Here is a 16,270-nt window from a genome sequence, read left to right on the forward strand (position 1 = left end):
ACATGCTATATCATTTGAAGTTTATCATTCAGTTTTACCTAGAGAATAAAAACACATGCATGAAATAATCTTTTGTAATTTGTTTGTATAGGTTTTTTTAATTACTTGACCTATTTTCTGGCTGCTGGTGCTGTCACTTTGGGAATTGGTTTCTTTGCGTTGGCATCAGCTTTGTGGTTCCTGATTTGCAAACGAAGGTAAGGATTATTCGAATATTTCTTTAACCTTTTTTTCTTTTAAAAATTCAATAAAAGACTTTTTCAAATGAAAGTAAACCTAAATAACTATGATAGTATTGATTGTGTAGTTTGGGATTTGGTTATAGACCCTTTGGTTGGGGATGGAAGGCTTTACATTTTTTAAGTAGCCTGAAAAAAGAAGTACTGGTGATAGGAATGTTCATGCATTAAAATTTTGAAGGATAACAAGACCTACTTTCTTTTCTTTTCTTTTTTTTTTTCTTTTTTTGAGACAGAGTCTTGCTCTGTCGCCCAGGCTGCAGTGCAGTGGCACGATCTTGGCTCACTGCAAACTCCACCTCCTGGGTTCACACGATTCTCCTGCCTCAGCCTCCCAAGTAGCTGGGATTACAGGCTCACGCCACGATGCCCGCCTGTTTTTGTATTTTTAGTAGAGACGGCGTTTCACCATGTTGGCCAGGCTGGTCTCGAACTCCTGACCTCAGACGATTCGCCCGCCTCAGCCTCCCAAAGTGCTGGGATTACAGGCATGAGCCACTACACCCGGCCTTTATTTTCTAGAAGACATAGGTTTGATTGTAATGGAAGGTGAAAACGTTTTTAAAAATTGACTCCCCATTTTAGAGATTGAAAACATTACAGAAAAGGAAAGAAACATTTTCTTTAGGAGAGATTTGAGAAAAAAGCTGACAGAATGCCCTGGTATGGTCTGAAAGTAGTCTTTTGCCAGAAACAGAAAAAAGATCATTTGACACCTTAATTCCTTTCAACTGTAAAATTTGCTGTTTCTAATTATTAAATCATTTCAGGCCGGGTGCCGTGGCTCACACCTGTAATCCCAGCACTTTGGGAGGCCAAGGCGGGCGGATCACCTCGGGTCAGGAGTTTAAGACTAGCCTGGCCAAAATGGTGAAACCCTCTCTCTACTAACGATAAACAAAGTTAGCCAGATGTAGTGGCACACACCTGTAGTCCCAGCTGCTCGGGAGGCTAAGACAGGAGAATTGCTTGAACCCAGGAGGCAGAGGTTGCAGTGAGCCGAGATTGTGCCATTGCACTCCAGCCTGGGTGAAAAGAGTGAAACTCTACCTCAAAAATACATACATACATACATACATACATAAATTCAGTGTTTACATTGTCTAATGTTTAAAATATATAAATTGTAACATAATCTTCCCACACAGTCTTCCAGTGTTCCTCGTTGCAAATGAATACACACTACCCATCTACATTCAGAAGTCAGAAACCTAGAAATTATTCACTTATTCATTCTTCCAACAAATATTTATTAGGTGCTTGCCATTGTTCTAGGTATTGAGGTTACAACTGTGAACAAGTTAAAAAAGTTTCTGTTTCATAGATTTGCAATGCCACTAGCAGGGGACAGACAATAAACAAATAGTCAGGATGTGTGTGTACTAAGGTAGGTTGTATTTAATCTAAGATCTGAGTTAGAAGGAACCAGACATATGAAGACTTTGTGCAAGAGCTGTCTAAACTGAAAGCAGAGCAAATACAAAGACCCTAAGGAATGGTCTTGACATGTTTAACAAACAGAAAGAAGGCCAATGTGAATAATCTGCAGTGAGAAAGGGAAACAATCACGAAATTGAAGAGACATGTAAGAGCCAGATCACTTAAAAATTTGTAGGCTAGAACATGGAGTTGGATTTTATTTGTGCCACTGGCAGTTTCTAAACAAGGGGAATAGCACCATCATCGTAATAGCTAACACTGACTGCTTTCTACATAGGCACTGTTAAAAGTGCTTCATATGTTATCTCATTCAGACTTAGCCCCCATGAGGTAGAAGTAATATTACCTCCATTTGAAAGACTATCCTAGGCCTGGTGCGGTGACTCACGTCTGTAATCCCAGCACTTTGGGAGGCCGAGGCAGGTGGATCACTTGAGGCTAAGAGTTCGAGACCAGCCTGGCCATCATGGCAAAACTTTGTCTCTACTAAAAACACAAAAATTAGCCGGGAATGGTGGCGTGTGCTTGTAACCCTAGCTACCTGGGAGGCTGAGACATGAGAATTGCTTGAACCCTGAAGGCAGAGATTGCAGTGAGCCAAGATCCCACCACTGCACTCCAGCCTGGGTGACACAGCGAGATTCTGTCTCAAAAATAAATAAGTAAATAAAGACTATTCTATAGCTGATTTACATTTTAATAACTGTTTAAAATTGAGGTGTAGTTTACATACAAGCAACTGCATAGATCTGAAATGTACAGCTATCAGTTTCAACAAATATACACCTATGTAACCACCACTCTATCAAGATACAGAGCTTTTCACTGCCCTAGAAAGTTCTGTCATGCTCCTTTCCAGGCATCATTCCTGACCTCCTACCTCAGAGGCAAGAATTATTCCTGTTTCTATCACCACAGATTAATTTTGCCTGTTCTTGGATCATATGGACTTTTTATGTCTGTTTTTTTCACTCAACATAATATTTTGGAGGCCGGGCGCAGTGGCTGACATCTGTAATCCCAACACTTTGGGAGGCTGAGGCGGGCAGATCTCTTGAGGTCAGGAGTTGGAGACCAGTGAACAGTGAAACCCGGTCTCTACTAAAAGTACAAAAATTAATTGGGCATGGTGGTTCATGCCTGTAATCCCAGCTACTCGGGAGGCTGAGGCAGGAGAATCACTTGAACCCAGATGGCAGAGGTTGCAGTGAGCCGAGATTGTGCCACTGCACTCGAGCCTGGGCAACAGAGCAAGACTCTGTCTCAAAATAATAATAATAATAATATTTTTAGATTCATTTATATTGCATTTATCCATCCATAGTTCATTGTTTTATTGAGTAATATTCCATTTTATGAATATACCTTGGTTTATCTATTCTTTTGTTAATGGACATTGGGGTCATTTTGTTTTTAGCTCTTAGGAAAATGGCTGCCATAAACATTCTTGTATAAATCTTGTACGTATAAAGTACATGTACTTTCACTTTTCTTAGGTAAATACCTAAAACTAGAATTGTTGGATCATATGATTAGCTTTATTAGAAACGGCCAAACACTTTTCAGAAGTGTATATACACTCTCACCAGCGATGTATGAGAGTTCTGATTTACACTTTTAAAGATATTTTTAAAATATCTTTATGTCTCTATGAAGCCTGAATTTTAATGGAGCAAGAGTGAAAGCAGAGAGACAAGTCAGGAGACTATTGCAGAGTCCGGGTGAGAGTTTACGGTGTCTTGCACTAACATGGAAGTAGAGGAGATGAAAAGATGGAGTTGGATCTGGGATAGGTTTTGCAGGTAGAGTCAGCAGATCTTGTCGACAGATTGGATGAAAATGGCAGAGTTAATGCTGACACGTAACTTTTTACCGTAAGCAGATACGTAGTTTATACTTTACTCAGCTCAGTTAAGCTCAGCCATTTACTGAGACAAAGAGATGATGAAAGGGAGGAGCAATTTAGGGGGCTGGTGATAAAAATGAAAGACATCCTTGAATCTCCCCACTCCCACTAAACTTGAACTATCATTAAATTCTATTTACTTTACTTTGTATAAATAAGTAAGTAAATAAAGACTATTCTATAGCTGATTTACATTTTAATAACTGTTTAAAATTGAGGTGTAGTTTACATACAAGCAACTGCATAGATCTGAAATGTACAGCTATCAGTTTCAACAAATATACACCTATGTAACCACCACTCTATCAAGATACAGAGCTTTTCACTGCCCTAGAAAGTTCTGTCATGCTCCTTTCCAGGCATCATTCCTGACCTCCTACCTCAGAGGCAACTTATTTATATCTACTCAATTATCTCCTTTACCACTGCCACCATCCTATCCAAGTTCTCATTATCCCCCACAGAGACTACTGCAAAAGGAGTTAAAATTGACTCCACCTTCAGTATCTTACTCATTTAATCTTTTCTCCACACTTCTACCAGATATTCTCCAAGGGCAAATCTGATCAAGTCACCCTACCCTTTTTTTTTGAAATGGAGTCTTGATCGGTCACCAGGCTGGAGTGCAGTGGTATGATCTTGGCTCGCTGCAACCTCTGCCTCCCAGGTTCAAGTAATTCTCCTGCCACAGCCTCCTGAGTAGCTGGGACTACAGGTGCATGCCACCACATCCAGCTAATTTTTGTATTTTTAGTAGAGACAGGGTTTCGCTATGTTGGCCAGGTCGATCTCGAACTCCTGACCTTAGGTGATCCGCCCTCCTCAGCCTCCCAAAGTGCTGGGATTACAAGCCCAAACTACCCTTCTACCCCACACTCACTGTATTTTAAAGGACTTTTCATTGCCTTTGGATTAAAGATAAAACTTTAAAGGGCTTACATGGTCTACCCCGGCGCATATTCCCCAATCTCATCCCCCACTTTCCCTCTTGCTTTCTATGTTTCTGTTACATTGTCCTAATCTGGCCAGTAGGTCTTTGTGTATGATATTCTCTCTGTCTAAAATATACTTACTTTTACATGTCCCCTTTTCCACCACATTCTACCTAATAACTACTGCTGTTTCTTCAGATGCCCAGTTAAATCATCCCTTCCTTAATAATAAAGGCTTCCCTGGCCAGGAAGCCTTTCTCTCTCTCTCACTTACTTGTGGTTGCATGGGTAAGAAAAGATTACAGTACTCTTCCATTGTGAGTCAATTCAGTTTTCTTCCTCCTATTTATTTATTTTTGAGGCAGGGTCTCACTCTGTCACCCAGGCTGGAGTGCAGTGGTGCAATCTAGGCTCACTGCAACCTCCACCTCCTGAGTTCAAGCAACTCCCCTGCCTCAGCCACCCTAGTAGCTGGGATTGCAGGCGTGTGCTACCATGCCCAGCTAATTTTTGTGTGTGTGTTTTTAGTAGAGACAGGGTTTCACCATGTTGGCCAAGCTGGTCTTGAACTCCTGACCTCAAGTGATTCGCCCGCCTTGACCTCCCAAAGTGCTGGGATTACAGGCATAAGCCACCGCACCAGCCCCTCTTACTTTTTGCCAGAAATATAATTAAATACCAAAATTGACCAATGAGTTGCGTTTTATTTAATTTCCTTCGCCATTAAGGATAATTTTATGAAAAGGCTAATTAACATTAAAGTCAATTAATTTTCTCACAACCAGAAAGAAATATATCAAAGACTCCTGGCTGATATTCAAACTGAAAACAATAGCCCTGCATACATAGCTTAATTTACATTTCATGAATAAAATAAGTGGCTTAATTTATATTCTATGAATAAAACAGATGTAATGAAATCTAACATGTGAGTGGGGAGTATGTAAATTGACTTATGCTTTTAAAAATAAATATGCTATAATGTATTTATTCTGATTTTAAAGCTTTATGTATAAATATTGGAAATAATGATTTTAATTGTTTTATAATCTAATTCAGGTTTAATAATATTCTTTATAAAATATTTTTCAGAGAACTATTGCAAAATTCCAAATTTAAAGCAATTGATGAGAGATGCAGGCAACGACCATCAACGGCAAAGATTAAATCTCATCCTCAGTGTGTTTTTATTTCTCGAAATTTTCATACTGGGAGATTCCAATTACAGGTAGGGTGTAATATTTTATAGTAATCTTTTCAAATAATTTCTTTTTTTATTATTATTATACTTTAGGATTTAGGGTACATGTGCACAATGTGCAGTTTTGTTACATATGTATCCATGTGCCATGTTGGTTTGCTGCACCCATTAACTCGTCATTTAGTATTAGGTATATCTCCTAATGCTGTCCCTCCCCCCTCCCCCCAACCCACAACAGTCCCCGGAGTGTGATGTTCCCCTTCCTGTGTCCATGAGTTCTCATTGTTCAATTCCCACCTATGAGTGAGAACATGCGGTGTTTGGTTTTTTGTCCTTGCGATAGTTTACTGAGAATGATGTTTTCCAGTTTCATCCAAGTCCCTACAAAGGACATGAACTCATCATTTTGTATGGCTGCATAGTATTCCATGGTGTATATGTGCCACATTTTCTTAATCCATTCTATCGTTGTTGGACATTTGCGTTGGTTCCAAGTCTTTGCTATTGTGAATAGTGCCGCAACAAACATACGTGTGCATGTGTCTTTATAGCAGCATGATTTATCATCCTTTGGGTATATACCCAGTAATGGAATGGCTGGGTCAAATGGTATTTCTAGTTCGAGATCCCTGAGGAATCGCCACACTGACTTCCACAATGGTTGAACTAGTTTACAGTCCCACCAACAGTGTAAAAGTGTTCCTATTTCTCCACAATTTCTTTTGATACCATGTTATTAGCATTGCTGTCTTAAAATCTGAAGGACAGAGAATCCACTGTTATTTTTTAATTTGAGGGACAAACTAGTTAGAGTTTATACTATAGGAAAACTGAAAAGCTAAATGAAAATATATCACCTTCTACAGTTGTTTCTTCATATCTCTAGCCCAACAACCTACATTCCACATATTGGGATTGCTATAGGGATAAAGATAAATGGCATAAGGAAAACTGAAAGCAAAATTACCAGGCTTGTCAAAGGAAAAAGATCTGGAGATAAGAGATACTCCAGATAGCCTAACCATACCAATTGAAATTAAATTCACTTTGACAAGGATGTACTAAGCCTTTACTATATTCCAAGCTCCTCTGGGCCCCTTTATTGAAGATAGTAAGATATGGCACCTACCTTCAAGATATATGTGTAGTACAAGTGAGAAAGGCAGACACCTAATTAACTTTGTGTGATATGGTGTCAACACAATGCTAAATGAACAAAGGAAAAAAATGCAGAGACTAAAACTACAATAGCTAAGCAAAACAGTGTTTGTTTTGTAGATAGATAAATAGTGACAAACTGATAGGTTGTCAGAGTTTCACTATATATCTTGAGTATTCAACTCAAGTTGTACTCAGTGTTCACTGATTTAACAAACATTTGCTGGCTGGCCATGGCAGCTCAGGCCTGCAATCCCAGAACTTTGGGAAGCCAAGGGCGGGAGGATTGCTTGAGCCCAGGAACTGAAAACCAGCCCAGGCAACATGGCGAGACCCCATCTCTATAAAAATTTTAAAAATAAAAAAGTAGTTGGATGTAGTGGCTCATGCCTGTAGTCCGAGTTGTTCAGGAGGCTGAGGCAGGAGGATCCTTTAAGTACAGGAGTTTGAAGTTGCAGTGAGCTATGACTGTGCTACTGCACTCCAGCCTAGGTGACAGCGAGAGAGACCCTGTCTCAAAAACAAACACATTTGTTGAGTACTTCATGTACATCGGCACTAGTTTTGCCACTGAGGTTAATAAACAAATAAGATATGAGCCCAGCCCTAGATGAGCTCAAAGTCAGTAGAGAAGAAAAATACATAAACTAAATAAGTACAACATCATATGATAAGAGCTCACAAAGTTGAAGAAGTGCAGACAAAAAAGGCTGAATCGAGGAGGGCTTCACAGAGAAGACATTTTGAACTGGGTTTTAAGAAATGAAGAGAAGTTTGTCAGGAAGAAAGAGAACAAAGGACATCTCATGTTCAAAGGCTTGTGGCTATGAAAGGAAGCAATATATTCAGTAAAAATGTTATAATGTTTGGAACCTAGGATTCAGAAGAGAGTGGTGGAAAAAGACGCTGGGGATGAGATTGCGATGAGCCTCATTTGCACCCTAAGGATTTTGAATTTTACTCCTCAGGCTGCACAGAACCACTGAAGGATTATAGTAATATGGTCAAGAGCATTGTCTGTAGAGCCAGATTACAGATTTCAATTCTGACTGTACCACCAATAGCTGTATAATGTTAGGCAAGTTACTTAACTTCTCTGTGTCTCAGTTTCCCCATCTGCAAAATAAGGATAATTTCACCTCCATAGAGTTGTTGTGGGATTAAAGAAATTATTATGTGAAAAAGCACTCAGAATAGTGCCTGATCCTGTAGTGAGCACCATACAATCCTACTATTATTTTTACTGGAAGATTTTAAGCAGGTGGATGTAAACATCAAATTAATTCTAAAGGTTATTTCCTCTGACTTTCAAATGAAGGACAGTTTGAAATAGAGTTTGCATTGCAGAGAAAAATTGTTTCTATGTATGCATTTAATATTAATTTATTCAGTACCCATCACGTACTAGGCATTTTGCTAGCTACTAATGATATAATAATACCACCATACTTAAGGATGTATAGACACTAATAGACAATTACAAAAGTGTCATGAGTGCAATTTTAGTTAGGTTGTTTATTATTCATTCAACAAATATGTAAGAAGTGCTTATATGCCAAGCATTGTATTAGGCCACTGGGAATTTGGAGATGAACAAGGGAGATAACAGCTCCTGCTTTTATGAAATTTTTAGTGTAGTGGGAGAGAGAAATAATGCACAAGTAAACACAAAATATTATTCAGGATTCTTTTTAATTATTTTTTTAATTGGCAAAAATTGTATATATTTATCATGTAAAACATGATGTTTTGAAATATGTGTACTTTGTGGAATGGCTAAATAATGTTAGTTAACACGTGTGTTACCTCACATACTTGTCATTTTTTGTGGTGAGAACGCTTAAAATCTACTCTCTTCGTGATTTTCAACAATACGATACATTGTTATTAACTATAATCACCGTGTTGTACAATAGATTCCTTGAATCTATTCCTCTTATCTAACTGAAATTTTGTATCCTTTGACCAACATCTCCTCTGTCACCCTGCCACCCCCAGCCCCTGGTATCCTGCCATCCCAGCCCACCATCCTACTGTCTGCTTCTACGAGTTCAACTTTTTTAGATTCCACATTTGAGTGAAATCATAGGGTATTTGTCTTGCTGTGCCTGGTTTCTTTCACTTAATATAATGTCCTCCAGGTTCACCCTGGTTGTCGCAAATGACAAAGTTTCCTTCTTTTTTAAGGCTGTTATTCAGGATCCTTGATATTCAGTGACAGGAACCTCATTCAAACTAGAATAAGAAAAAAATAGTATAAAAAGTATAAGGTAGTGCTAACCTCAGCCAGTCGATTTCAGTACAAAAGAACTCTTTTGTATTGTCCCTCTTTTTCTTATCTCAATTTCTGCCTCTGTACTGGCTTCTTCCTCTTCTACTACAGGCAGACTTCTATGGGGCAGGAGGATAAAATGATAACAAAAATAGGTTTAATATAATAAAAAACTAGAGATTGATTTCTAGCAAAAATTTTTATTGTGAAATATGACATACATACAGAAGAATACATATACACATACACATGAAATTTAAATAATAAATGGATTTTTTATACTCACTACCCAGAATAAAAATAGAATGTTACCAGTACCTTTGAGATATTCTGAGTCTTATATATCTGTCACACCTCCAACTCCCACCCTCCACTAAAGGAACCACTATCCTGTAATTTCAGCTAATCATTTCCTTACTTTTCCTTATAGTTTTGCCATAAATGTTATAGAATAATATATTATTGAATTTCATGTGTTTTGAACTCCATATCTAATCTTTCCTTTTTTGTGCAGTATTGCATTTCTGAAATTCCTGCAGTTGATGTATGTAGCCATAGTTCATTGCTTTTACTGTTATTTGGTATTCCATTGTGTGAAAATATCAAATTTTCTGTGGTTGACATTAAGTTTGGGGTTGTTTTCAGTTGTTTCTCTATGAAATCTTTATAGGGGCTATACCTAAGAGTAGAATTGCTGCATTATGGGGTAAGTGCATGTTCAACCTTATTAGATAATTCCAAATTGTTTTCCAAAGTAGCTGTGTCAATATACGTTCCCCCAACACATATATAAGTGCACAGGTTACTTCATACCTTCAACAATCTTGGCATTTTCAGGCTTCTAAATTTTTGACAATCTAATGGGTGTGTAATAGCATCTATAGTCTTCATACCTAATTTTTTTCAAGCCGTTGTAGATTCATAGCAAAACTGAGCAGAAAGTACAAAGTCCCACTATATTCTTTCCCCCCACACAGGCACAGCCTCCCCAACTATCCACATCCTACACCAGAGAGGTGCATATGCTACCACTGATGAACCCACATTGACACATAATAATCCAAAATTCATAGTTTACAATAATGTTCATTTTTGGTATTATGCAGTCTATGGGTTTTGACAAATGTACAATCATGTTGTTACAGTATCATACAGAATAGTTTCATTATCCTAAAAGTCCTCTGTGCTTCTCTGATTTATCCCTCCCTCTGCTCTAACCCCTGGCAACCCCTGATCCTTTTACTGCTTCCATAGTTTTTGCCTTTTCCAGAATAGGCACATTTGTCATGTAGTTGGAATCACACAATATGTAGTCTTTTCAGATTGGCTTCTTTCACTTAGCAATGTGCATTTAAGCTTTCTCCCTGTATTTTCATGGCTCAATGGCCTGTCTTAGTCTGTTTTCTGTTGCTTATACCAGAATACCTGAAACTGGGTAATTTATAAAAAACGAAATGTATTTCTTACAGTCTGGAGTTTGGAAGTCTAAGGTCAAGGAGGGGCACATCTGGTGAGAGCCTTCTTGCTGGTAGGATTTCTGCAAAGTCCTGAGGTGGCATAGGGCATCACATGGTGAAGGGGCTGAGTGTGTTAGTTCAAGTCTCTTGTCTTCTTAGAAAGCCACTAGTCCCACTCCTGTGATAACCCATTAATCTATAAATCCATTAAGCCATTAATGGATTAATCTTTTTATGACCCAATCACTTCTTTTCTTTTTTTTTTTTTTTTTGAGACAGAATCTCGCTCTGTCACCCACAATGGAGTGCAGTGGCATGATCTCGGCTCACTGCAAGCTCCGCCTCCTGGTTCACGCCATTCTCCTGCCTCAGCCTCCCGAGTAGCTGGGACTACAGGTGCCCGCCACTACGCCTGGCTAATTTTTACTATTTTTAGTAGAGACAGGGTCACCGTTTTAGCCAGGATGGTCTCGATCTCCTGACCTCGTGATCTGCCCACCTTGGCCTCCCAAAGTGCTGGGATTACAGGCGTGAGCCACCACGCCCAGCCGACCCAATCACTTCTTAAAGGCCCCACCTTCTGAATACTGCCACATTGTGGATTAAGTGTGGATTAAGTTTCAACATGAGTTTTGGAAGGACAAACATTAAAACTATAGCCTAGCCTATTTTTTTTAGCATGGAATAATGTTCCATTGTATACCATAGTTTATTTATCCATTCACCTATGGAAGGACATTTTGGTTTTTTCTAAGTTTTGGCAATTATGAATAAAGTTGCTATAAACATATGTGTGGAGGTTTTTGTATAAACATAAATTTTCAACTTATCTGCATAAATACCAGGGAACAAAATTATGGGATCTTATGGTATGAGTGTGTGTAGTTTAATAAGAAAATGCCAATTTTTCTTCCAAACTGTATCAGTCTGCATTTCGACCCGCAATGCATAAGAGTTCTTGTTGCTCCCCATTCTCACCAGCATTTGTTGTTGTCAGTGTTTTGGAGTTTTACCATTCTAACAGATGTATAGTGGTATCTCATTTTAATTTGCAATTCCCTAGTAACATGTGATGTTGAACACCTTTTCATGTGCTTATTTGCTATCTGTCTATCTTCTTCGATGAGGTGTCTGTTCGATCTTTCATTCATTTTTAATTGAGTTATTGATTTTCTTGTTGCTGAGTTTTAAGGAACGTAAGTTTTAAAGAACTTATATATAACAAGTTTAAAATATATATTTTATACACACACATATATATACACACACACTATATATATATATATATATATATATATATATATATATATAAAGAGCAATAATCCTTTATCAGATATGACCTTTGCAAATATTTTTTCCCAGCCCATGGCTGTATCTCTTGGTATTTCAGTGTAGTTTTTTTTTTTGAGACAGAATCTCGCACTGTTGCTCAGGCTGGAGTGCAGTGGCACGATCACGGCTTACTGCAAGCTTCGCCTCCTGGGTTCACACCATTCTCCTGCCTCAGCCTCCCAAGTTGCTGGGACTATAGGCGCCCGCCACCATGCCTGGCTAATTTTTTGTATTTTTTTTAGTAGAGGTAGGGTTTCACCAAGTTAGCCAGGATGGTCTCGATCTCCCGACCTCGTGATTCTCGCTGTAGTTTTGATTTGTATTTTTCTGCTAACAAATGAGATGATTGTCTTTTCAAAAGTTCAGAAGTACGTTGGGGCTGGGCGTGGTAGTTCACGTCTATAATCCTGGCACTTTGGGAGGCAGAGGCAGGCAGATCCCTTGAGCTCAGGAGTTCGAGACCAGCCTGGGCAACATAGCGAGAGCCTGTCTCAAAAAAAAAGTTTATTGGCCATTTTGGTTTCCTCTTATGTAAATTGCCTGTTATCTTTTACCTCTTTTGTTATTAGATTATTTGCCTGTTTATTATAAAACTTTGAAAGAGTTATTTATTTGGGATATCTAATCCTCTTTCACGTACGTAAATTTGAATGTTTTCATCTATTCTTTGACTGTTCTTTGCACTTTCTTTTTTTTTTTTTTTCTGAGACAGAGCTTCACTCTTTTCTCCCAGGCTGGAGTGCAGTGGTGTGATCTTGGCTCACTGCAACCTCTGCCTCCCAGGTTCATGAAATTCTTCTGCCTCAGCCTCCCGAGTATCTGGGATTACAGGTGCCCGCCACCACACCCAGCTAATTTTTGTATTTTTAGTGAAGATGGGGTTTCGCCATGTTGGCCAGCCTGGTCTTGAACTCCTGGCCTCAAGTGATCCGCCCACCTTGGCCTTCCAAAGTGCTGGGATTGTAGGCGTGAGCCACTGTACCTGGCCTCTTTGCACTATTTTTAAGGTGTGTTTTTGTTGCAGGGCAGCCACCTCAAAACCGGGGTTTAGCCTAGGAGAAAGCCAGGAAAGAATTCAAGGGCAAGCTGGTGGTGTTGGACAGCAATCTTCTGTTGAACATTACTGCTCTTTGCAGAGCAGGGCTAATTCATAGGCAGCACATCCAGAGATAGCAACCTATGGAATCTTATCAACTGTGATTATACTCAGTAAACCCACATTCAATTACATGCAAATTAAGGGGTGGATCAATGCAAATGGAGGAATGGATTACTTAGAACTTTCTAGGAAAGGGGCAGTAATATCTGAGTCATTGCCATGGAAAGTGGTCATAACTTCTGGGTCAATGCCATGGCACTGGTGATAGTGTCTTATGTTAATGAGCAGTGAAGGCAGCCAGGGATCACTTTTGTCACCATCTCCTGGTTCCTATGGGTTTCTTCACTATATTCTGTCTGGACAAGATCCTGTTTTGGTCAGCAGGGTTGTGACCAGAAAACAAGTCTTGCTGGTTTCCTAACCTCATTCCCCACCTCAGAGATTACTCTTCCTTAATCTTAAAGGGCCTGTGGAAGGGCAGAGGCCCATCTTCTGTAACTGCTTCTTGCTCATTTTATGGGTATAGGCCTTGTCTAGCATTGGAGGAGTAAAAATCTCTGGATACCTTATCCAAGGGGCCCAACGGGAAGGTGTTTTTGTTTTCCCGGTCAAAAGATGGGATGTGGTTGGAAGCCTTGTGCCAGCATCATCTTTATGTGTAATCTAGAAAGTATAAACTTTACGAGGAGGTTAAACAAGAAAAGGAATTAGAAGGAAGAGAAAAATTAATGCTCCTATGCCTACCCACAGCATCACATTATCTATTTATGCATTTGTGAAATAATAGCTTTCAGTCTTTTAGGGGCTTATAAATGTAAGTCTGGTATCCTCCTTTCAGGCTTGTGAGGACTTATAAGAAACAGGCTTAATCCTGGACATATATCCAGCTAGTGATTCCCTTGAAGTTTAATAGCAGTATGGTTTTTAGTTTTAAGTTTTTAGTAACACTAAGTCTTCCAGGAGGAGGCAATACTTTATTTCTATATTCTTGAAGGGCCTTGTAAACCTATCCTAAATTATAAAGGGGGCATAGTGCTGGATTGTAGGAATGAGTCACCATGCCCAGCTATAATTAACTTTAAAGAAGTCTTGCATATCTTATTTTGTTACCAAGCAATGGGCATTCTGTCTGACATGCATAGAAGCCAATACTATGGCACCAGATTTTGAGAAAAGAAAAAGCTTCATTGCAAGGTCGACTGGGCAAGGAGTTAGAAGGCAGTGCTCAAATATGTCACCCTGAGCTGGAGTCTGGGAGCAGATTTGAAAGGCAGAGAGTAACTATGAAGGAGATAGAAAAATGTAACAAGGCATCATCTGATTGGGTCCCAAAGAGGAGGTGCCAGGTCCTTAGGTTTTAAATTTGCACTTCAGCAAAACAGGAGCTAGGAGCGGTGGCTCATACTTGAAATCCCAGCACTTTGGGTTGCTGAGGTGGGTGGATTGCTTGAGCTCAGGAGTTCAAGACCAGCCTGGGCAGCATAGCAAGACCCCAGCTCTAAAAAAAAACAAAAACAGGGCACCCCCTCACTTCTTAATTGGGTCCCTCTTCCTCAACTCAAGTTACATAGGTTCTGCATGTGGTTAACTTTTCCATTCTGGTCAGCTCTGGGTCACGTATCAGGCACGATTGGTTCATCTGGACAAGCTCAAGTGTGACTTGCAACCTGGGGGCCCACTGCCACTGAGAAACTCAGTATTTTGTTACAATTGCTGACAAAGTTTAAGCAGAGTGAACTGGTTCTATAATTACATTGTTAGTTTTTATTACTAGAATTTTTTTGAGACAAGGTCTTGCTCTGTTGCCCAGGCTGGAGTGCAGTGGCACAATCATAGGTCACTGTAACCTTGAACTCCTGGACTCAAAGGATCCTCCTGCCTCAGCCTCCTGAGTAGCTTGAACTACAGGTACACACCACCATGTCGACTTTAAAAAAAAATTGTACAGATAGAGTCTTGCTGTGTTGCTGAGGCTAATCTCGAACTCCTGGGCTCAAGTGAGCCTCCTGTCTCAGCCTCCCAATGTGCTGATTACAGGTATGAGCCACTGCACTCAACTACTATTACTGAAAAATGTATATATTTGTGCTTTTGTTAAATGATTTTAAGTAACCTTTTAATTTTAGAATAATCTATGATTTATAGAAAAGTCATACAGATAATATAAAATTTTCCTATACCCTTCACCCAGTTTTCCTCCAGTGCTAAAATCTTAAGTTACCATGGTACATTTGTCAAAACTAAGAAATCAACACTGGTACATTATTATTAACTAAACTCCAGATGTTATTGAGATTTCACCAGTTTTTACGTGAATGTACTTTTGCTATTTCAGGACCTAATCCAGGATCCTACATTGCATTTGTTTCTTTAATTTCCTCTGCTCTGTGACTGTATCTCCATCTTTCTTGTTTAACCTAACCTTTACAGTTTTGAGGAGTGCTGGTCATGTTTGTAAAATGTCCCACAATTGGGATTTGTTTAATTTTTTTTCATTATTTATAACTTGGGTTATGTGTTTTGGGGAAGAATACCACTGAAGTGAAATTAATGTGATTTTAAAAATATTTTATTGATACAATTTTTAAAATATTTTGAGATTAATTGCCTACAATAGAATGCAAAGAATTTAGATATTCCACTTAATGAACATTGACAACAGTATATACATTCAACCAACACCTAAAACAAACTACAGAACATTTTTATCACCTAAGAAAATTCTCTCATGTCTCCTTTCCAGTCAATTCCTCTACCCATCCCAGGTATCAGCTTTCTGATTTTTTGTCTGTTTTTTTTTTTTTTTTTTTAAGATGGAGTTTCGCTCTTGTCGCCCAGGCTGGAGTGCAACGGCACGATCTCAGCTCACTGCAACCTCCGCCTCCTGGGTTCAAGCGATTCTCCTGCCTCAGCCTCCAGAGTAGCTGGGACTACAGACGCATGCCACCAAGCCCAGCTAATTTTGTATTTTTAGTAGGACACGGTTTCACCATGTTGGCCAGGCTGGTCTCGAACTCCTGACCTCAGGTGATCCACCTGCCTCGGCCTTCCAAAGTGCTGGGGTTACAGGTATGAGCCACTGCACCCAGCAGCTTTCTGATTTCTGACAAGGTTTAGTTTTTATCTGTTCCTAAATTACATGTAAATTAAATTATATCTTTTATGTCTGACTACTCTCACTTAATAAAAGTTTTGGGGCTCACCCATGTTATTGTGTGTGTTAGAACTTAGTTG

General features: G+C 39.2%; 1 protein-coding gene across 1 annotated transcript in view; it reads left to right on the forward strand.

Annotated features, from left to right (window-relative positions):
- The window catches only part of C12H1orf185 (chromosome 12 C1orf185 homolog), a 47,020-nt gene that overhangs the window by 10,140 nt on the left and 20,610 nt on the right, over window positions 1-16,270 (forward strand). Inside the window, exons 2-3 of the mRNA XM_030823182.1 lie at window positions 92-197; window positions 5,610-5,745. Of these exons, the coding sequence (XP_030679042.1) occupies window positions 92-197; window positions 5,610-5,745 (242 nt within the window). The remainder of the gene's footprint in view (window positions 1-91; window positions 198-5,609; window positions 5,746-16,270) is intronic.

The sequence above is a fragment of the Nomascus leucogenys genome, chromosome 12 (assembly GCF_006542625.1).
Source record: "Nomascus leucogenys isolate Asia chromosome 12, Asia_NLE_v1, whole genome shotgun sequence".
In the NCBI taxonomy this organism is placed as follows: Eukaryota; Metazoa; Chordata; class Mammalia; order Primates; family Hylobatidae; genus Nomascus; species Nomascus leucogenys.